The sequence below is a fragment of the Panthera uncia genome, chromosome B1, assembly GCF_023721935.1.
Source record: "Panthera uncia isolate 11264 chromosome B1, Puncia_PCG_1.0, whole genome shotgun sequence".
NCBI lineage: Eukaryota > Metazoa > Chordata > Mammalia > Carnivora > Felidae > Panthera > Panthera uncia.
Window position 1 is genome coordinate 184,903,904 of NC_064811.1, and position 23,730 is coordinate 184,927,633.

The 23,730-nt window shown below is 39.0% G+C and overlaps 1 protein-coding gene across 1 annotated transcript; it reads left to right on the forward strand.

Annotated features, from left to right (window-relative positions):
- The first annotated feature begins 46 nt into the window (after positions 1–46).
- UFSP2 (UFM1 specific peptidase 2) lies at positions 47–23,730 on the forward strand. The gene is made up of 12 exons (XM_049632570.1): positions 47–160; positions 3,083–3,161; positions 5,330–5,513; positions 5,595–5,661; positions 8,052–8,209; positions 8,592–8,784; positions 10,407–10,553; positions 13,263–13,427; positions 13,640–13,764; positions 15,642–15,718; positions 16,447–16,571; positions 23,574–23,730. The coding sequence occupies exons 1-12, from the start codon at positions 158–160 to the stop codon at positions 23,658–23,660; spliced, it is 1,410 nt and encodes a 469-aa protein (XP_049488527.1). The 5' UTR covers positions 47–157; the 3' UTR covers positions 23,661–23,730.

The following is a 23,730-nucleotide window of genomic DNA, read 5'->3' on the forward strand; positions in this document are numbered from 1 at the left end:
GAGATGTAATGGGATACGCCCCCATGACGTTGCTGCGAGGCATGTTGGGAATTGTAGTCAGCCTTCCGAGGCCCCGTCTCTGGAAACACCAGTTCCGGGCCAGCGGGCTGAGCAGTAGGGCAGACGTCAGAGTCCTTGTCTTCGCCACGTCGCAGACATGGTGAGTACCTCTGCTCGCCATCGCCGCTTGTGTTTCCCCTCGGGTTTCGGTAGCCTCCATGGCTCCACAGCCTTTGGAAGGAGCTGGTCCTGCCAGGGCCCACGGTGGCAGCTGCGAACTCGGTGGTCTCAGCCGGGACAACTGCCCGACACTACCTGGAATACCCCAGCTCAACGTTAGGACCTGCGCTGCCCGCGCCTCCTTCTTGTGTATGCATTTTGAGAACGAGGGATTATATTAGGCGTTTTTGAAGGTTTGAAGAAGTATTGGACCCGGGAAAGATACGAGTAACTTTCTTTAAAGACTGCCCAAATTTGTTATCTCCAGCTTTTACAACTGGATTCCAGGGGCGCCTGGGTGGCTCAGTCAGTTAAGCGTGTCACTCTTGATTTCTGCTCAGGTCATGATCTCAGGTCAGATCGCAAGGGCTCTGCGATGACTGCAGAGACTGCTTGGGATTCTCTCTCTCCTATCTCTGCCTCTCCCCTGCTCGCATCTATCTCTCAAAATAAAAAAATAAACATTAAACAAATTTTTTAACTGTATTCCGAGCTCTACATCTGCAGATCTACTGGTTGTACCTTCACTCAGATAATTCATATGTATTTCATTTAAAAAAAATTGTTTTTAATGTTTATTTATTTTTGAGACAGAGCATGAGCGGGGAAAGGGCAGAGGCAGAGGGAGACATAGAACCTGAAGCAGGCTCCAGGCCCTGAGCTGTCAGCACAGATCCCTAGGTGGGGCTGGAACTAACAGACTGCCAGATTGTGACCTGAGCGGAAGTCGGTGGCTTAACCGACTGAGCCACCCAGGCTCCCCAATTCATATGTATTTCAAACTCAGCAAGTTCAAAACTGATTCATTATTTCCACCTCCAGCCATCCCACAACCGCTCTTCCTCCACTGATCCCCAGCTTGGTAAATGGTACCGACACCCAGCATGTTGTGCATGCCAGAAACCTGGAAATCATCCTTGACACCTTCCTCTTAACTCCTGCACATCTGATCAATAATCAGATCCTATGCATTCTTACTCCTACATGGCTGTCAATTGTCATTCACTCTACTGCAACCATCCCTGTCCTTGCCACCATCAGATGTAACCATCTGTGGCAGTCTTTTAAATTTTTTAAGCAGATCTTCACCAATCTATGCCGCTGCTTGGAATGGGTTCTCCCCTCTACACCCCCATCTTTCCTTTGGAATTGTTAATACTCACACCTACTTACCCTTCACATCTCAGCTTAACTATTATTTCTTCAGAGAGGATCTCCGTTCAGAAGCCTAGGGAGATTCTAGTCCTTTCACTGAAGATCTTTTGTGGAATCTTCACAACAACCCTATGAAATAGGTTTTTTCCAATTTTACAGAACAGTACAAAAGTACTGAGTGACTGGTTACTTTGTGCAAAATCATATAGTGTAAATTTGCCCTTGCCTGTCTTTCTAAATTTTGTCTTCTTCGGTATCTTGCATTGTCATTAAGTATTTTTTGTTCAAATGGGTGCCTAATATTTTCTATGGTAGTATTGTTCTTTATTTAACTGACTTCTTATTGGTAACTATTTAAGTGGCTTCCAAAAAATTTTTTTTTGCTATGATAAACAACAGTATGTTAAGTGGACAACATTGAAGCTCATTTTCACTGAACTTCGATTATTTCCTTAGCACAAATTTCCAGAAGTAGAACTGGGGCAAAGGGTATACCCTTTCAACAGGTTAGTTTGTGGAATAAATAAAAACAATCACCCTTTTAAACATGTGAGGAGGGAATTGTAAAGAGAAAAATCATAATGGTACCTACTTCATGATGTTCTGAGGATGAGAGTTAATACATGTCCGGCCACTTAGCATAGTGACTTTTACATTTTACGAGCTCAATAAATGTTAGTATCTATTCATTTATTTTAAAATAGGGTTCGTAATGTGTAGTGTGGTTCTTCAACCTGTTTGGGACCTATTTTGAGTATCTGATGAAAGCTTTGAAACCTCATCTCAGAAATTCCCTTCCTCTTTCTCTCCCCATTCCCCACAAAATGATACCTGTCATTTGTCATATGTCATCAACTCCTCGAAATTCAACATATAAACTCATATTAGGAACTACTAATAGGTTCCATTTCACAAGGGCTTTTTCCCTTTATAAAGTGCAAGATTTTCCTATGCTACTAAATATTCTTCTAAAGCATAGAGATTCTTCATGACTGTATAGTATTCGTAATTATTTACCCAATCTCCCGCTGTTAACGTTTAGTTTAACATCCTTATGCCGGGGCCTCTGTGTGCTCAGCAAATTTCTTTAGACTAAATTTCTGAATGCAGAAATCACTAGGCCGAGAATTTGAGTATAAGACTTTTGATTCTTATGGCCACATTGCCCTCTGAAGAAGAGTTCTACAGTTCACATCCCCACCATTATGATGTGTCAATTTACTCTCATTGTCTTGACCACCACTGTCATCATATTAGATTCATCGTTCTTGTCCGGTTCTTAAACTAGTTCTTCACCATTGATGTTTTCATGTCATTCTTAAACCCATTGTGAAGACCATAATTTGGAAATACTGTTTTAAATCAGTGGTCCTCAACCTTTTTATATTAGAATCACTGGCACAGAGGAGCTTTTAAATATCCCTGTGCCTAGACCGTCCCAGATCATTTAATCACAATCGCTCGGGTGCAGCCCGGGTGTAAGTACTTTAAGCTCCTCAGGTGATTTCATTGTGGAACAAAGATTAAGAACTCCTGATTTAGAATTTAGGGTGTTTTGTTTTTCTGCAAAAAACAAAGAATTAACTCATGAAATAATTTGAAGAATACAGGTTAATTAATGCCTTAGCCCAATCTCAGATACAGTCTCATTTGTATGAGGATGAGTTTGTTTTGTTTTATGACGGAATTTTGGTTCTCTTTGTCTTAGGTGATTTCAGAGACTGTGGATGTACTCTTCAGAATAAGAGGAGGCCTTGATCTAGCTTTTCAGCTAGCTACTGCTAATGGTAGGTCTGACAAAAAAAACAAAAAACAAAACAAAACAAACTTTTTTTTATTATAAAATTGATGATGAAATATATCAGGATTCTCTTTATTTTGCAGATGAAACTGAGTGAGAGATAGGATGAATAAACTAAAATCATATGGTTGGTAACTTATATAAATTGGATTTAAACTTAGGGATTGTGTTCCAGCACCACCACTAGCCCATAAGGTTCCTCTAGGCAAATTAGGAAGATGTCCCCCTCTTAAAAAAGTTCACTGCCCACTGGTGAAAAATTGTCACTATAAATATGAATATAAATGAGCACAATGTAAATGAGGCACCCAGATTTGTGCATTGCAGACTTGCACCTATGCATAACCCTGAGTCTCCACGGCCCACTCTCTTCAAGGTTATGGTGTGTGGGAATGGTATAAGAATTCTATGGGGGAAAACTCAGCAGAGATTGTATAAAGCAAATTCTAGGATGTCTTCCTGTTTCTGATTTGGGCTAAGGCCACAAACGGAGGTAAAGAATATCAGAGGAGAAAGATGAGGAGTTGTATTTGAGATGTGTTTCATATAAGATGCCAGAGTATATCAAGTGCAGATTCCCAGCAGGCATTTGGTAATTTGAATCCAAAACTTAAGGGAGAGTGGTCAGGACTAGAGATCGAGAATATCTCTGAAGGATGATAAGCCACACCACGATAATAAATAAAATCACTCATGAAAAGTATGATGGGTGGTGTCAGAAGCCAAAGAGAAGTTCAGAAAGATAAGGAATGAAAAGTGCTAAGTTCCTTGAAGGAGATCACTAGCTGGCCATCGTTTCCATGGAAATAGGAAGGGAAAGAATGCATAATGTTCTTTCTGACACTGTAGATGCTTTTTACCTAGTAATTAATGTATTTGAGCTTGTCTTTTGATTTATTATATTCCTACTATATCAGTCTTTCAAACACGCAAAGAAGAGAATCATTAATGAGAATATATAGAAGAAGGAGGTACTTTAAAGACTTCGCAATTTTTTTAGATTACATTACCTCATGGACCTTCAGGGATAAACAGAAGATAATCGAGGAATTAAGTTTATCTTTTGTAGTGCAGCTGAAAATCTTTAAATTCAGCTTTCTGAAACAGATCAAGATGTCTTAAAATCTGACTTGTTGTAAGTAATCTTTTCTCTACCACAACCCCAAGGTATTTATTTATCAAGATATCAGTGTAATAGTTAAATAAATATTGTAATCACAAGGTTAAATAGGTTTAGGATTTAAGAGTATAAAGCTAGGACAAGTATATATTATCTTCTTTAAATATATCTTCTTGAACCATGAAAATGTTTTACATATTCCAAAATTGTATTAAATTAAAAGGAAATCCTCCTACATTGCTGGCGGGAATATAAAATGGTGCAGCTCCTTTGGAAACAGTTTGGCAGCTCCTTGAAAAGTTCAACGTAGAGTTAACCCTATGACCCAGCAATTCTACTCCTAGGTAGAGAATACAGCAAGCACTTCCTAAGAGAGTTGGAAACATGCACAAGGTAACTTGCACACAAACGTTCGTAGCATTATTCATGAGAGCCAGAAAGCAAAGAGACAACCCAAATGTGTTTCCACTTTGAATGGATAACCAAACTGTGTGGTATCTATACAAGGGAGTTTTATTCGGCCATAAAAAGAAATGAAGTACTGATTTATGCTACAATATAGATGAACCTTGAAAATACTATACTGGGTGAGAGGTGGACGTGGACGCATGATGTGTCATTCCATTTGTAGGAAGTATCCAGAATAGGCCAATCTATAGAGACAGTGGATTAGCGGTGCCATGGGTAAGTGCAGAGGGACCGGGGAATGAGTGCTGTTAAGTACAGGGTTCTGTTAAGTACAGGTTAAGTACAGGGTGATGACAGTGTTCTGGAATTAGATAGTGATGGTTGTAAAACCTTGTCAATATGCTAAAAGCAAGTGAGTTGTACACGTTGAAAGGATGGCTTTTTGTGGTCAATGACTTTTATCTCAATTTTTCAAAAAGAAAGGCAAAATGATTTTTTTATTGAATCTGGGGAATAGTTCTTGGGAGTCAGTTTTACTCTGCTCTACTTTTGTGTGTTTAGAACCATTCGTGTTGAAAAGCTTAAAATTCGTCTTAGTAACTTCTATTTATGTCCTTTTAATTTAGAAATATTTATCAAGAAAGCACTAAAACATGTGCTAAGTGACCTGTCAACCAAGCTTTCTTCAAATGCACTTGTGTTCAAAATTTGCCACAGTTCGGTGTACATATGGCCTAACAGTGACATAAACACCATCCCAGGAGAGTTGGCTGACGGTTCTGCTTGTAAGACCATAATGCGCTTTATTCAGTGAGTATGTTTGAAAACTGCTAGAAATGTTTTCAGAACATCACTGCACATTATAAACATCTTTGTGTATTAAAAATTTAGCTTTGAACAGGAAGAAGATACAAAACGAAAATTTATGAGAAAGAAAGACAAAAAGTTATCGGACATGGTAAGCAAATCACCTGTCTTCTCAGTTAAAAATGTTTAATCCTTGAATTTGGAGTGGAGTGAGATGTTAGAGATTATTTAATCCAACTCTGTTATTTTTCACAGGTCAGATTATTGAGGTCCAGAAAGAGTAAATGACTTTCCAGAGGTCATATTTCTGCTTTACGTGTCTCAGCTTTTGTTCCATATTAATACATATCTTAAAGGTTTTCTTCGATGCTTTCTTTGCTCCCACAAAAAGTATACAACTCAAGTATGTTTACAAATTATATAAAAATAAATAAAACAGAATTGTTCTGAAACATGATAGTGACACATTATGCTATGAGATAGTAAGAAATTATTTACTTTTCTTCATATTGTTCTTAGTTCTGTTGCTTTTTTGAACCAGTGTTATTGAGTACTTGCCATATGCCACAAACTTGGCAGATACTGGACATGAAAAGTGGAGCTCCTTTAAGGGAGGAAGTTGTATCAAGTTAACATGACTGCAGTGTTTTTCTAGGCTGTTACGGGAAAATGACATGAGGTTAGAGAGGTGGGCAGGGGCCACCTCAGAAGAAGCTGGACTAAACCCACAGCCATGGTAATGGAGAGGAGGGAGTGGAGACAAGAGATATCTAGGGGATGCAATGGATTATGCTTGGAAACGAATTGGATACGGGATGCCCAGTTTCTTGCTTGGGTAAAGATGGATGAAGGGGAGGACATGAGGTCAGTTTCGGTCATGTTGTTTGAGACACCAATGAGATGTCCTCGTGAGCTGTTGGATTTACAAATATGGAATGTACAAAAAAACTGGGCTGTCGATCAAATGATTTGAGAATTACCAGCAGTTGGAGCTTGACATTTTGAGTAGTACGGGTCAGTTACTTTGTAGAATGCTCCTCAGTTGGGATGTGTTAGGCTTCCTCATGATTAGATTCAGGGGGTACACTGTTGGTAAGAATATGGCAGAAGTAATGTCACGTCCCCCTCGGTACATCATATTAAAGAGTCTTCTCCTGCTATTGTTGGTGTTAAAACTCTGATCGCTTACTTAATGCGGTGTCTGCAGGTTTTCTTCTCTGTGAGGACACTATTTTTTCCCTTATATGTAGTTAAGTGAGGCTTACTTTGTGTATCTTCTGAGGCTATACTTATGTATCCTATTCCTTACCAAAGTTTTACTCACCACTTCAGTTGGAATTGGTAATTTTTACCTGAATCCAACATTAACCTGATAGTTGCAAAGTGGTGATTTTTCTATCATTTCCTTCCACATTTATTACATGAAATTATACCATAATGAAGAGCTTTGCTTTTCTTTATTTATTTATTATAAACATGGAAGCATAGGTTCCTATTTTATGCAGTGAGTTACAATCTGTTACTCTCATTAGTTATTTGGATGCTCACATCTTATAAGATTTAGCCAATGGAAGCTTCCTTAAGCTAGCTCCAATGTCCTTTTGACACTGTATTTTTGAGTACTTCCTACTTCATTCCCCAAGGTGTTCTAGGCACATCATGTACTGTCCCTGTTCCAGCTGGGGAATCAGCCATTTCTCCATTTCTTTATCTATGTAAATCCTATTTGTATTTCTAATTCTACTCCTACCTGACACGGCTCATAAATGTTTTCCAGTGAGAAACCTAGCTTCCAGTATCCTCAATATTTTGCCAGATTTGTTCAAAACAGAAAGTGTTTTCAGAGTTGTTATTGTATACCCCTGTCAAAATCAAACCTACTAATAAGAGTTCAATACTTGTTTATAGTTCTCTGTGTCTTTAGACCAGGGGTATATAGTTGTAACGTATGTTTAAAAGTTCCTTTGGTATCTTGTTCATTTGATTTTTTTTTTTTTTTTACTTTAAATCTCTACAAAAGTAGAGAGAATACTGTATGAATACTGGTGAAGCTGTGTCAGCTTCATTGCTTATCAGTGTGCGCGCACGCACACACACACACAGATACACACACACAAATGTTTATCAACACATGGTCAGTCTGATTTCGTCTTCATCCCCACTCACTCTCCACCTTCCCTCAGATTATTTTGAAGCAGAGAAGACTTTTTTTAAAGATAAGATTTGTGCTTTTATTTACTCATTTTAAAAATGTGTATTCGTTTTGAGAGAGAGGGAGAATACGGGGGAGGGACAGAGAGACAGGGAGAGAGAGAGAATCCCAAGCAGATTCTGTACTCAGCGCAGACAAGATCTTGACCTGAGCCAGAATCAAGAGTTGGACGCTTAATTGACTGATCCACCCAGACACCCCTACGATTTGTGCTTTTAAACAATTTACTGTCATACAGCTTTACATGGCCCTTAAAAAGTCCTTTTACTTGCCCTTACCATTTAATGTTCAATGTGCTATAAGTTGACTATTACTGTTTATCTTTATAGCATCAAATAGTAAATATAGATCTTATGCTGGAAATGTCAACCTCTTTGGGAGCCATAACCCCCATCATTGAAAGAGAAAGCGGGGGGCACCACTACGTTAGTATGATTTTACCCGTTGATGTAGTTCTATCTGTTGCTCCGGAAGAAACCTGGGGAAAGTAAGTATTTTGTCCTACTACTGCATTTGAATGAGCACTCCTCCCCAAAGTAATCAGAGTCGGTTTTTAAATATCATATAGGCATATCCAGGATTGTTGTAACTTTTACTGTGATTTATTCCTTGCTTACTATTAAACTGAGTCATCTAGTAAGTAAATGTTTATTTAGAGGATGTAGAGTAGTGTGTAAAACCTATAGGGTTTTCCCTTTACCTACACTCAGGAAATACACAGTTTACTTCACTTTGCATAATTTAGACTTCCTTTCATAAACCTGGTCCAATCAAGTGTTTTACTGTATTTGAGATATATTTACTCTCCACTCTCATTTTTCATAGCCATTATAACTTTCGTTAATGCCCTTGAATATTTCCCTCCACAGAGTTCGTAAACTTCTGGTTGATGCAATTCATAATCAACTAACTGATATGGAGAAGTGCATTTTGAAATATATGAAAGGAACATCTATTGTGGTTCCTGAACCACTGCACTTTTTATTGCCAGGGGAAAAAAATCTTAAAACAATTTCGTATCCATCAGGAATTCCAGATGGTCAGCTGCAGTCCTATAGAAAGGTAAAACCAATTCGCCTGTTCTTAGAGAAAACATGACCATGACTCGTTTCGTTTTTACTTAAACATTTCTAATCAATGGAAATTATTTTGTGATTTAAGAGGAAAGTGTGGAAGCAGACTGTTATTTTTACATGTTATGTAATTTCTGTTCACATAGAACTTTTTAAAAGTGGTATTAATGAAAAAATGCTAAACCGTATGTAACATTTTGATTTCATACATTCAGTGTGGTTCATATGTTCTGTGAAATTTTTCCTTAACAAAGTACAGAAATGAAGAGATACTTACATGCCTGGAGCTGCTGATGAGTGTTTATAAATAAACTCCTTTTCCCTTCTGTTATTTTAAGATTTGTGAAAGAGACAAGATTACAGTCAGAGAAGGAAAGTTAGGATTTATGCTAATTCTAATTAGGATTTATAGTAATACTTCATCCCCCACGTCCCACCGTTATTTGGGTTTCATTAGAGGTATTTTGAAGAAAACATGATCAGCATTAAAAGAACTGAGATTGATGAAATGACTGGTTTTGGAATGCATATTTTTGATGTCTGGTCTTGCCTGGGACCCATCCAATTATACTGTGGGAGCATCTTCCTCATCCGCCTGGGAAGACGTGTCATACTGTAACCCTCTGCACCCTCTGTAAGTGTTGCTGGTGGAATTGACCTGCAAAGGCACCATGTCATCCCATTCAAACTGCAAGATACGTAGGAGATACAAAAAAGGAAAATGCCAGACTTTACAAAGTAACTGTGACACTTTTATACAGTTGGGAAAATTTTGCATTTTAAACACGTATGTGTATTTTAATTTTGATGCCATATTGGTTGGTTTCCTACCACCGAATTTCTACTTCATAATTTAATCACTACCCCTTGTATTTGTGAAGTACTCTAAGCATGATTTTTCAAAATACTGTCACATAATTCTATTATTGTTCATTATAATTTACTCATTTGCAAGGCTGTTTCAAAACCAGTCTTTAGCCTGGATGTGTTTTAACAGATTGTGTTGTAATAAATAATTAATTTGAAATTATCTTACTTCTCTCACTCTGACAAATTACAGCTGGCCCTTGAACAACACGGGTTTGAACTGCAGGGATCCTCTCGTACATAGATTATCTTCAGTAAATACAATCCAGCACTATAAATGTATTGTCTCTTCCATACGATTTTCTAAATAATGTTTTCTTTTCTGTAGCTTACTTTATTGTATAGGAATGCAGTATATAATACATATAACATACAAAATATGTATTAATCATTAATGTGTTTATAAGGCTTCCAGTCAACAGTGGCTATTCAGTTTTTGAGGGGTCAGTGTCTCTAATCCCCGCATTGTTCAAGGGTCAACTGCATTTTCATTTTTTCTGCGTTCCCTTCCCATTTTTACCCATATCCATAGAAAAACATAAATAACTCTCATTTGGTTTTAGTTTGTTATAATATTATTATTCTATATGTTATATTATATTAGTTTAGTGAATTATGTGTGTTTGATAACTTTTATAGCCAGTATATAATTAGTTTTGTTTTATATCTCTAGCTTGAGTTTGTTTACTGATAAGGAATCTAAGTTATTTAACTTTTTTCTCTTCTGATTCTGATTTCATTTAGGAGTTACATGACCTCTTCAATCTGCCTCATGATAGACCTTATTTCAGAAGGTCTAATGCTTATCACTTTCCAGATGAACCATACAAAGATGGTTACATTAGAAATCCACACATTTATCTCAATCCACCTAACATAGAGACTGGTATGGTGAGTTTAATAATTATTTATAGAGTCAACTGATCATCAGTGTCAGTGGTGGGTTTTTTGGTTTTTCTTGGCTCTTTGTATCCAGTGGAAATTATAAGGATTTATTCATAATGTCTGTCGTCTCTAAAACAAAATTTACCACCCATTTCTTTTAATAATCATTGCTTAAGATAGTAGTAATTCACAGTAGTCTAAAAAGGTCAGGTATAGATATTATGTACCACATTTTTCCCACTAAAATTCCATTCCCCAACTTATTTAAAAGCCTTGCCCCCATCTGTTCCACTTATTTTCATTCTGAACCTGAGAAATCACACTAAGTAGGCTAAGTATTCTACCCAGGGCATGCCGTAGCAGGAGTCTGGTTAGGGCCTGCAACACGTTTCCTGTGCTTCACGGCCCTGGTTGCAGGTGGTGGGTCCTCACTCACGGCAGCTCAGGTAAGAGTGGACTGGTGGAGTGTGGGGAGGGTTCTTTGTAGGGTTTGAGTAGGGCCAGTAAGCAGGGGCTCGGGGCCATCCGAGAACAGGAATGCTTGCTCGGCCGGCCTCCTAGAACTTAGCGGCCCTGTGACCGGCAGCCACCTGTCTCAGGCCCCTGCTGCTCCTTGGTGGCATCTCTGCTGCTTTCTGTGGGTTTGCTTTGATCCTAACTGGCCTGCTTTTCTCAGCCTCCATTTCTTCATCGCTGAAGCCTGTGTATAATTTTTTCCTGCCCTCCTCAGAGCTGCTCAGCGCCCACATCATTTAAGGTCCATTCCCTTAAACTCAGGCCGCCGAGAGAGGAAACTTAATTGTCTATCATGTCATGGCATTTATTCAGTATCTGCTGAGTCTCTGTGTGCTTTGTAAGGAAATCTTATTAAAAATGAACATATACGGGGCGCCTGGGTGGCTCAGTCGGTTGAGCGTCCGACTTCAGCCAGGTCACGATCTCGCGGTCCGTGAGTTCGAGTCCCGTGTGGGGCTCTGGGCAGATGGCTCAGAGCCTGGAGCCTGCTTCCGATTCTGTGTCTCCCTCTCTCTCTGCGCCTCCCCCGTTCATGCTCTGTCTCTCTCTGTCTCAAAAATAAATAAATGTTAAAAAAAAAAAATTAAAAACAAAAATGAACATATGCTACAATGTCTACATAGAGGACTCCGGGGACCACATCAGTAGGCTGAAATCCAGGTGTCAGCAAGGTCAGGCCGCCTCCAGACGCTTTAGGGGAGAATCCATCCCTGCCTCTCCCAGCTTCTGGTGGCTGCGTCACTTCCTGTCAGCCTCTGTGGTCATGCTGCCTTCTCTTCTCCTCCTCTGTGTTAGAGTTCCTTCTCCACTCCCTCGCAAGGACACTTGTGGTTACATTTAGGGCCTATCTTGATAGTCCAGGCAAATTTGCCCGTATGTTAAGACCCTTGATTTAATCATATCTGCAAAGGCCTCCCTCAAACTTTTTTTCTTTTTTCTTTTTTGTTCTTGTTTTCTGTTTTGACCATATAAGGTAGCATTCACAGGTTCCAGAGATTAGGAGATAGATATCATTTGGGGACCATTTTTCAGCCTACTGCAATGTTCTAGTTATAAATTTTCTGTGTGTGCTTGAGAAGAAAATATATTGTCTAATCGTTGGGTGAGGATTCTGTATTTGTCCATGCCTCTTCCTAGCTAATTTAAGCCAAAAAATAATAGTACCAGTTTGTGGTGGGGGGTGGGGAACGTGTATTCCTTTTTAAAAACATTTTTTAATGTTTATTTTATTTTTTGAGAGAGAGAGAAAGAGCATGAGTGGTGGAGGGGCAGAGAGAGACACACACACAGAATCTCAAGCAGGCTCCAAACTCTGAGCTGTCAGCACAGAGCCTGACGTGGGGCCCTAACTCACAGACCCTGAGATCGTGACCTGAGCTGAAGTCGGCCGCTTAACTGACTGAGCCACCCAGGTTCCCCTATTTAAATAGCATACCTGGGTTTTAATCAATGGCAGGTTTACAAAATTGGAGAAACATTCTTCACATGTCCCATTATGTGGACCCTTTGTTTGTTCATTCCTTCCTTCATCATTTATTCAACAAATATTTACTGGCTATTAACCATCAGCCAGGCCCGCTGGAGAAGCTTAGGCCCAGAAATAAATAAGACACAGTACTTGCCCTTATTGAACTCACATATTAGTGTAGTTAGACAGAGATTTAAAAAGTAATAAGTAATGGGTCAAGTAGTGCTTTGGGAAAAAAAAAAAAAAAAAAAAGCAGGAGAGAGAGTAACAGCCAGGGCAAGAGGTGGGTGGTGAGGGAGTAAGCAGGCCATGTTTAGGTTGGATGATCACAAAGGCCTCTGACATTTGAGCAGAGACCTGAGTGAAATAAGGGTGCAGAGCTGCAAAACTGTTTGGGAAAAGAGTGTTGCAGGCAGGGAGAACCATAAGGCTCTGAGACCAGATTGCCCCTGGCACATCTGAACCTAAAACAGAGCATGCAATAGAGGAAAGCCAAGATGAAACTGCCAGAGGGCGGGACTTAACAGGCCTGACAACCTATGGTAAGGACTTTAGACATTTAATAAAAAGCCAAGAGGGTATAACGTTCAACTATAGTTCTCAAGGCATTTTTGTAAGGAATTACAGTAACAGTCTAGCTCTGAGAACAGTAAACTTGGCTTGGGTGTATTATAGAATATATGCATCTATCTTAAGTTTAACATGTTATTCTATTTCTTCTTTTTATATAGATCCATGTGGTCCAGGGCATATACGGTTATCATCACTACATGCAGGATCGGACGGATGACAGTGGCTGGGGCTGCGCTTACCGATCTCTGCAGACCATCTGCTCTTGGTTCAGACACCAGGGCTACACAGAGAGACCCATTCCAACGCACAGAGAAATTCAGCAGGTACAGAACATGCCATTTAAAAGTATAATCAATTGTACATTTCATGACCCCTTAATGTACTACTAACAATTATTATTACCTCATGGTACACACAGACTTATTTCTGTTTTGAAGGAAAAAAATATATACCTGTAATCGGAAAAAAAGGTCCTAAATAGAGTTTTTAATGGCTGTCTTGTGTATGGATTTTTTGTATTTTTAAATACATAAAGGCTCTAGTTGATGCCGGGGACAAACCAGCAACATTTGTCGGATCACGGCAATGGATTGGATCTATCGAGGTGCAGCTGGTACTGAACCAACTGATTGGAATAACATCAAAAATACTGTTCATCAGGTGAGGATGCTAAGAAATTAGTGAAATCATTTCAAACCAAGATTGTCATTTTATTAAAATAATAAGAAGACTAGATCTTTTTCTCCTTTCTCTTCCTCCACATTCTTTCTCCCATCCCTGTTGCTTCATTGCTTTATTAATCCCATTTATTTATTTATAATTTTTTTTAATGTTTATTTTTTGAGAGAGAGACAGACAGACAGAGTACAAGTAGGGGAGGGGCAGAGAGAGAGGGAGACACAGAATCTGAAGCAGGCTCCAGGCTCTGAGCTGTCAACACAGAGCCCGACAGGGGGCTCAAACCCACAAGCTGTGAGATCATGACCTGAGCCAAAGTCAGATGCTTAACTGACTGAGCCACCCAGGCACCCCTAATCCCAATTTTTTAAACCCTGAGCTTTTTTTGGTTATTTTTTAGAAGACTTTGAGTCGATGAGTAAACTTTGTGATATATACTTGTACGGTCTAGACTTAATTTTAGCCTAGAAGAGGAAAACTTGGGAATATGTCAACTTTGACTGGAGTTACAGAAAATCAAATTTTTTTATCCTCAAGTCTTTAAAAAGTCTTCAAAGGAGAAAATCAAATGTTGATCTATGACTGCCCTTTTTGTGTAACTCCTCTTTTTCTAAGATGTCAGTGAACTAATAATGTGTCCAAATAATATATTCATTTTTTTCCAATACATTTTAACCATAATTCTAGCATTAAAATATGAGCAAATATTAGTTAAATAAGATTAATTTCTATGACCGTAAGTACCTTACTCCTTGTTTATGAGCTTATGTTTTATTTTTTCTTAAGTTTATTTATTTTGATAGAGACTGAGAGAGCATAAGCCAGGGGAGGGGCAGAGAGAGAGGGAGAATCCCAAGCAGGCTCCACGCAGTCAGCACAGAGCCTGATTCAGGGCTTGAACTCAAGAAACCGTGAGATCATGACCTGACATGAAACCAAGAGTTGGACGCTCAACCGACCGAGCCACCCAGGCGCCCCTATGAGCTTGTGTTTTAAATACATTTTCTATTACAACAACCTCAGTAGATACAGTAACACCATCCTTTTTTGTGCATGTGCTTTTGTCCAAGTTCATCTGATTTCACACTTGCAGTTTGGATTGGCTCTAGAAACCAATGCTAACAAATAAATGATAGATTAAGTATTGAAGCGTATGGTGCTTAAAAAGTGAGCATTTTGGCCCCTTAAAACTTTACACATGCCTTACTAAGAAGGTAAGGATTAGCACCACTTGGCCCGTCCAATCTATAAAATAACCTCCCTTCATCTGACCATCTTTCTCTTTTCTCAAAAATACTAATTGTATAGGACATTGAAATATCCCTAAAAATAGTATGTCATACTTGAAAACATCTTGCAGTTTTCATATTGGCCTCACAGATATTGTCTATTTTAGTCCCAAAGCTCCTGTCGTGTAGACAGGGCAGGGTGATTGGTCCCAATTTAAAGATAAGGAAATACAGACTGAGTCTGATGGCAAGAAGACAGGAACCCAGGACTTAAAACTCATTTTTCCAAAATTAAATCCATCCATAAGAGCCCACTGGGCATCAATGTGACCACTTTTACTCCCCAGTTAAAAATCCAGACCCTTCTTTATGCAGTTGCAGAAGCAAAGGAACAGGGTCTCCTTACTTCTTTCCTAGCATGTTTAGTGGCCTTAAATGTTTTAAGAGGTTATGGTGCTTTAAATTGCTCTCAGGTCAGTTCCTGACCACTTAATTGTATTTAAATTTATATCGTATTTTTTTCAGTAACCAAAAAAAGAAAACAAAAAGGTAGAAAACATTGGCTCCCTAACTCCTTAATGACTTTAGTGTGAGAAATTGTTCATCTGATAGACAATGGTTTCTTTCTAGCCAAGGTTCTGAAATGGCCTCTCAAGGACGGGAGCTGGCTAATCATTTCCAGAGTGAAGGAACTCCAGTAATGATCGGTAAGGTGTTCTGGACATCTTGGGCTCCTTTGATAGAGTGGAGAACATGTAAAATGTATTGTTAATGTAAATAATGTCACATAAAATCAGTCATTTTTAAACCTTTCAAAATTAGCTTTTATACCATATATATTGACCTCTGGGTATTTATTTTTCAATTTCCAAGGTGGGAAGAAAGCTAAAACAAAAGATAAAGGTTAAGAAGAGAAATGATAACTGTGTTGAAATATTTAAAGAGTTGAGAGCAGTATAGAAAAGAGACCATTGTCACTCAGTTGAGCCTCGTAAGTCATGGTGCTGTCACTAACTTGGCTGGCTGTGTGACACCGTACAGATTGCTTCACCTCACTGGGCTGTATTTGTCAAAAGGATCAGATTAGTCGATCTAAAGATTGATGATTCTATGAGGAACAAGACTTGTTCTCTTGGGAGGAGTTTAGACCCTGCATAGCCCTTTGTAAATCCAGTATCAGTAATGCCATGGATATGGCAGTGGAATATAAACCTTATATGGTTATAAATATGATTGTATCTTTTTTGTCTTTAAAGATATAATTTTATCTCCTCAGTGTATTTGACATCATCTGTGGTCTTTTATAATATAGGCTAGTCCATTCTAATGCGATATTAGGTCAATTAATAGGCAAGATAGTGCTTTTAAATTGCAATTGAGTAGCAAGTTGAGATTCATACATGCCCTCTCACAGTTCACATTTCCTCTGTTATAGGGGGAGGAGTTTTGGCCCACACAATACTAGGAGTGGCGTGGAATGAAATTACCGGGCAGATAAAATTTCTAATTTTAGATCCACATTATACAGGCGCTGAAGATCTGCAAGTTATTTTGGAAAAGGTAAGTATCTGTTTAACAGAAATGAAGATACAAGGCAAAGAACCTGGAACCAAAAGATAGCAAACTGGCTGTTAACAGAAGGACTCTAAACCGAGGGCAGTGATCCACACTATAAGGAGGTATTCTGGGGCTATAAGGAGTATCTTTCTAGGTAGGGAGAACAAGAGGAAACTAAAGTGAATTGCAAAGAAAAAACTTTAGATTTATAAACACTTTCTTAATTATTAACTTAATAACGGAACACACAGCTCATCATTATATTCCTTTGGAGATGTTACAACTTTGCATAAACAAATGTATTGAAATAGGAGGGTAGATTAAATAACCTTTATAATTGTATTAGTAACCAAAAATAAACTAAACAGTATGGAGGCTTGACTACTTTTAATTTATTTACATGTAACTTAATCTCATTCTATAAAAGATTTGAATTTGAGACAAAATTCCAGAGTAGTCATTGGTACTTACAATATCAGTTAAAGGAGAGATAAATTTAATTTATAGGCAACAAATGTACACATATGAAAACTCATACTAAAACTTTAGAAGGCAAGTATAAGACATAATTAACTTGAATTTTAAGTAGTATATTCTTTGCCAAATATATTAAAATTACAAAAAATGCATACAACCTTTCTAGCTATAAGCCAATGAATATATCATACTGTTACTGCCTTCTATTTTTATCATGTTGTCACTAAGTCAACATCAACATGAATGAAAAGGTTTCTCTGAACTGTGAATTTATAATTTAATTAGATTATTTTCTTATGTAAAAAGCTTTAATTAGGAGTTATAAATAATATCTTAAGTTCTATATTTAAAAACTCTAGGGGAGTATTGGTCGCTTAAGCGTCCAATATCAGCTCAGGTCATGATCTCACAGTTCATGAGATCAAGCACCTCGTCGGGCTCCACAGTGACAGTGATAGCCTGCTTGGGATTCTCTCTCCCTTTCTTCCTGCCTGCCCCGTTTGCTCGCCTTCTCAAAATAAATAAATACACTTTAAAAAAAAGAATAATACTAAAAATAAACTCTAGAATTTTATATTTTACTTTTTTGTATATTATTTTTTTTATTTTATTGAATCCAAGTTAGCTAACATAAGTGTAATAATGATTTCAGGAATAGAATTTGGTGATTCATCACTTATGTATCATCACACGTGTCCTAATGCCCCTTGCCTATTTAGCCCATCCCCCACACAACACCCCTCCAGCAACCCTCAGTTTGTTCTCTGTATTTAAGAGTCTCTTATGGTTGTTAAATACAGAGAACAAACTGAGGGTTGATGGGAGGAGGGGAAAATGGATGATGGGCATTGAGGAGGGCACTTGTTGGGATGAGCACTTGTTGTTGTATGTAAGCAATGAGTCATGGAAATCTATTCCCGAAGCCAAGAGCACACTGTATATACTAGGTTAGCTACCTTTACAGTAAATTCTATTAAAAAAATAAAAAAAAAAGTATCTCATGGTTTGCTTCCCTCTCTGTTTTTATCTTATTTTTCCTTCGTTTCCCCTGTGTTCATCTGTGGTGTTTCTTAAATTCCACATAGGAGTGAAATCAGGTGATATTTGTCTTTCTCTGATTTATTTAGCTTAGGATAATACACTCTAGTTCCATCCATGTTGTTGCAAATGGCAAGATTCCATTCTTTTTGATTGCCAAGTAATATTCCATTGTGTATATATACCTCATCTTCTTTAGCCATTCATCAGCTGATGGACATTTGGGCTCTTTCCATACTTTGTTGTTTATAGTGCTACTATAAACATTGGGGTGCACATGCCCCTTTGAAACAGCACACCTGTATCCCTTGGATAAATGCCCAGTAGTGCAATTGCTGGGTCCGTAGGGTAGTTCTCTTTTTAGTTTTTTGAGGAACCTCCATACTGTTTTCCAGAGTGGGTGCACCAGCTTGCATTACCAGAAACGATGCAAAAGAGATCCTCTTTCTCCACATCCTCGCCAACATCTGTTGTTGCCGGAGTTGTTAATGTTAGCCATTCTGACAGGCATCAGGTGGTAATCTCATTGTGGTTTTGATTTGTATTTTCCCTGATGATGAGTGATGTTGAGCATCTTTTTCATGTCTGTTAGTCATCTGGATGTCTTCTTTGGAAATATGTCTGTTCTTTTGCTCATTTCTTCACTGGATTATTTGGTTTTTGGGTGTTGAGTTAGTAAATTCTTTATAGATTTTGGATACTAACCCTTTATCTGATTTGTCATTTGCAAATATCTTCTCCCATTCTGTCAGTTGCCTTTTAGTGTTGTTGACTTTTTCCTTCACTGTGCAGGTTTTTATCTTGATGATGTCCCAATAGTTCATTTTTGCTTTTGTTTCCTTTGCCTCTGGAGACATGTCTAGTAAGAAGTTACTGCGGCCAAGATCAGAGAGGTTGTTGCTTGTTTTCTCCTATAGGATTTTAAAGGTTTCGTGTGTTACATTTAGGTCTTTCATCCATTTTGAGTTTGGTCCAGGTTCATGCTTCTGCATGTCGCTGTCCAGTTTTCCCAACACCATTTGCTGAAGAGACTGCCTTTTTTTCATTGGATATTCTTTCCTGCTTTGTTAGAGATTAGTTGGCCTTACATTTGTGGGTCCATTTCTGGGTTCTGTATTCTGTTCCCTTGATCTATGTGTCTGTTTTTGTGCCAGTACCATATTGTCTTGATGATTACAGCTTTGTAATACAGCTTGAAGTCTGGAATTGTGATGCCTGCAGCTTTGGTTTTCTTTTTCAACATTACTTTGGCTATTCAGGGTTGTTTCTGGTTCCATACAAATTTTTAGAATTGTTCTAGCTCTGGGAAGAATATTGGCGTTATTTTGATAGGGGTTCCACTGAATGTATAGACTGCAATGGGTAATATCGACATTTTATCTTCTGTATCACTGATTTGCTGCTTTGATTGGTCCATCCTTGCCGTCATGGCATCCATTCAAGATTGCATCTCAGTTACAGAATTTTTAATTTCTGCCTGACTAGGTTTTAGTTCTTTTACCTCTGCAGAAAGGGATTCTCTATTGTCTTCCATACTTTTTTCAACACCAGCTTATAATTGTGGTTTTAAATTTTAGTTCAGACATCTTACTGTATCTGTGTTGATTAAATCCCTGGCCATGATTTCTTCCTGTTTTTTATTTTGGTGTACATTCCTCCCTCTCGATCTTGACCTGAGCCGAAGTCGGATGCTTAACTGACTGAGCCACTCAGGCGCCCCCCCCCCCCCCACTGGCAAATTTTTAAATAATAGAATAAAATAAGGAAAATAAATAAAATTAAAAATTAAAAAATTTGATCTCTTTCTGTATCCAAGAAAGAAAAAGAAAACAACAGAAGCAAAAACAAACAAACAAACAAGCAAGGAGAATGCAGCCTGAATGAAGTTACATCCAGTTTCCCCTGAAACTGAAACTTTGCATCACACTATAGTCCTTAAACAGGTGGAAGGGATTTGTCCTGGTCTTCTCCAGGATATGCCTCGAGGGTACAGGTGGACAGGACTTCTGGCAATGGCTCAGTTGTCAACTTGGTGGCGCTGATTAGCTCACTGGGGTCTATCCCTGTGTGTGCACATGTGCGCTTGAGGTGAAAATGGTTTCACCCAGCTCTCTAGTCTCTGGCGTGGGGATTTTGTGCCCTCACACACGTGATCAAGCACCCCTCCTTTGTTTCAGGCTCCTGCCTTTACTCTGTCTGTGTCTAAGTTGTCTGCCTGCCAGGCATGAACTCTGAAACTTCAGACTGTGCGCTCCGCTGTTTATAGAATCCTGGTGGAATTGAAACCCACTCCTTTCTCTCTCTCAATGGTTTTGGGAAACTGATTTCTTGTCCATTCCCCTGCAAGTGTTTTCACTCTTTCTCTTTCTAGCTACTTTCAGGGGAAGTGTTTTTCTTGCGCAGTCCCAATACACTGCACTCTCCCCCTTTCTCTCTGTCCTTTCTCCATGAAAACAGCTCCTTACCCTCCATGGCTCCGCTGCTTTTCTCTCCCCCACCCCCACATCTCTCCGCACCATCTACCTGCCAAGTTATCTGGCTCAAATTATGCAGATTGGTGCATTACTCCTCACATCAATTTCCTAGGTTTTCAAAATGGTTTGATGCTGATCTAGCTGCATTTCAGGGATAAGACAAGGTCAGGGTCCCCATAATACTCTACCTTCTTAACTCTGTCCAGGTCATTTTTTTAAAGCAGAATTCCTGGAGAATTGGGTAGTTTAACATTGAAATTGATTGGGGATACACTTTCAGAAGTTGAAAAGAACATAACTGCATGAGGTTACTAAAGCCCTGAGGATAAGGGGTTTTAGTATGTAAAGAGCTTCACTGTGTGTGGCTGAACTGTTTTATATTTCAGACTAGTAAAGTCTTTTGCTAATGCTAAGACTGTCTAAATACTGACAGGATATAAGTGCATTCTGCTTTTCTCTTTCAAGACATTTGGACTTTTAAATCTATGTATGGAATGTTTTTGGCCGGTACATGCAAATGGAAGCAGTATTTACTCTTTCTTTAGCAAACTGTTTACTCATTCAGCATTAAGTACCTACCTAATATGTGCCATCCACTGTCCAAAGCAATAGGGGTATTAAAGAAGGTCTTTAAAAAGCTCTTAGTCTAGCTACAAGGACAAGGGAGATCCAAAAAGGATTCCCCAGAAAGAATATGGTTGCCTAAGAGGGAGCTGGAACTCCTGTAGAGTTGTAGATCCTGTAGAGAGCAGGGCATGTTCCCCGAACCACAGTAGTTTGAACCTGAGTAGAGCTGGTGAAGGGGTGTGGCTGGCGGGATAGTCATTGTGAGCCCTGCGAGAAACCAGGCATTTAGATTTTATCTTCTGGGCAATGAGAAACCTTATTTTAATTAGAGGTGTGATACAGATAAAATTACTTCTTTCTGGCTGGCATGAGGAACTTTGCACTAGATGGAGTTGTCCAGATAGGGTTTTCTGAAGCATCTGGATAGATCCAGTAAGGCATTGTTCCTGATTACTGTCTCTAAGGACTGTGCTGTCCTTTTCAAGTTATATTTCCATAGATTCTATAAAAAACCCTTTGCCGTACTGGCACACAGAAGGAGCTGTGAAGCCAAGGCCTGGCCATCGGTGGAACTATTGACTCTCACTTAACTCAACGATCTAGAGCACTGTTTTATAGTCTGTTCAGGCTGCTATGACAGAACACCATAGCCTGGGTGGCCTTACGATTCTGGAGGCAGAGAAATCCAAGGCACCGGCATGTCTGGTCTGGTGAGCCCCACTTACTAGTTCACAGAGAGCAGTCTTTTTCAGGGTCTTCCACGTGGTAGAATGGATGAGGGACGTTTCAGCAGCCTCGTTAATGAGGGCACTGATGCCATCCATGAGGGCTCCACCCTCATAACCTAGTCCCCTCCCAGAGGCCCCCTTCTAGCTACCATCACCTTAGGGATTAGGTTTCACATGAATTTTGGAAGGACACCAACTTTCAGTCTGTAGTGGGAGCTACAGGGAGAGTTCTGTCCCCGCCTGACCTCTCTTTACCCCTTTGTGGAACTTCCCTGTTTGAAGTTCCCAGACTACTCACCTCAAAAGGAAAGAGCAGGCTCCCCTATCTATTGCCATCAGTTGCTGGTTTGGGCACCCTCTCTACCCACTTCTTTTTTAAATATTTGAGTCTGGTTACCTGAAAAAGCCCTCAAAGATTAAAGCAGATCATATAAGCCTTTTTTTCTGTTCATCAAGAAAACAGATTTTAGAACATTAAATTTATGAGAAAAAACTTTTGCTAAAAGCGATAATAAAAAGCTTATTTACGTATAAAAACAAACATCTCAAAGATAAATTAGCAGTTACCTGGGGGCAGGGGAACATGACTGATGGAGGATTTTTTGTTTGTTTTTTTACTTGCATTTGAAATCAGATTAAAGAACATGTCTACTGAACCCTCCAACCTCCACACTAAAAAATAGAGCTAACACACTATCTTCTGTAGAAAGCATGCACTTGAACTCTAGGTCCCTGACTGAATGCCCAGCAGCTTCCTAGTTACTTAGGGTAACTGTCACTCACCCACTGGTATTTATTTTAAGAGTCCTAGCTGGCCTCCTCAAAAGTATTTTGCAAGCAAAGCATTTCATTTCAGAATGATATAACTCAGACTAGTCATTAGCTGAGTCTTTAAGAAAATAAGCCAGGGGCACGTGGATGGCTCAGGCAGTTAAGTGTCCGACTTCGGCTCAGGTCATGATCTCACGGTTTGTGAGTTTGAGCCCCGTGTCAGACTCTATGCTGACAGCTCCAAGCCTGGACCCTGTTTCAGAGTCTGTGTCTCCCTCTCTCTCTCTGGCCCTCCCTAGCCTGTGCTCTGTCTCTCTCTAAAAAAAATAAACAAACATTTAAAAAGTTTAAAAAAAGAAAAGAAACCAATGGCCTGAAAGATATTTGATACGCTTTTGTATTTACAATGAGATTTTGTTTGAATGTAATTTTCTCTGCTGGGAGAAAGGATTAATAGTGATATGAAGAATGGAGAGTGGCATGATTATGGCCCAAAGACAGTGAAGGGCATCTCAAGAAGCCAGCACAGATTTCTCCCTGCCACACACATTCCCTCATAGCTAAGATGCACGGCATGGTCCCTAGACAGTCTTTAGTGGACAACTAAGAAAAACAGACTGCCAGTTCAACTATCACCTGCCATCGACTGCCAGAATTGTACATCGTAAAATCAAGAAAAATGTGGTATTTGGAGTAACAGTTACCATAAGGAATTTTTAAAAATAATTTCTAGGATTAAGTACCATAGAGTTAAAATTTTGTTAAACTCTACCTGAAATGGACCCAAGTCTGTTAATGTCCATGCTTCCCAGGAGTTCAGATCTCTGACTTATACAGGTAGTCTTATTACAGGATCCAGCGGACAGAACAGGTTTTTAAAATGTTACAGTTTTGATCATGTAGTCCTATAATTTTGTAAAAGATTTTCCTTTCACTTCTCCCAAATCTAGGGCTGGTGTGGATGGAAGGGCCCAGACTTTTGGAACAAGGATGCTTACTATAATTTATGTCTTCCTCAGCGACCAAATGTTTTCTAAAATATCTTGAACTCAGACTGTAGTAAAGTTGTGTTATAAATTTGTTAATAAAGACAAACTTTAAATCCTG

What these genes read in the sequence shown, in the direction of transcription:
- UFSP2 (XM_049632570.1), top strand. An exon ending in TCAGCTAGCTACTGCTAATG is followed by an intron (nt 3,162 to 5,329) that starts GTAGGTCTGACA and finishes CTTTTAATTTAG; the next exon opens with AAATATTTATCAAGAAAGCA. An exon ending in CGCACAGAGAAATTCAGCAG is followed by an intron (nt 13,428 to 13,639) that starts GTACAGAACATG and finishes AAATACATAAAG; the next exon opens with GCTCTAGTTGATGCCGGGGA.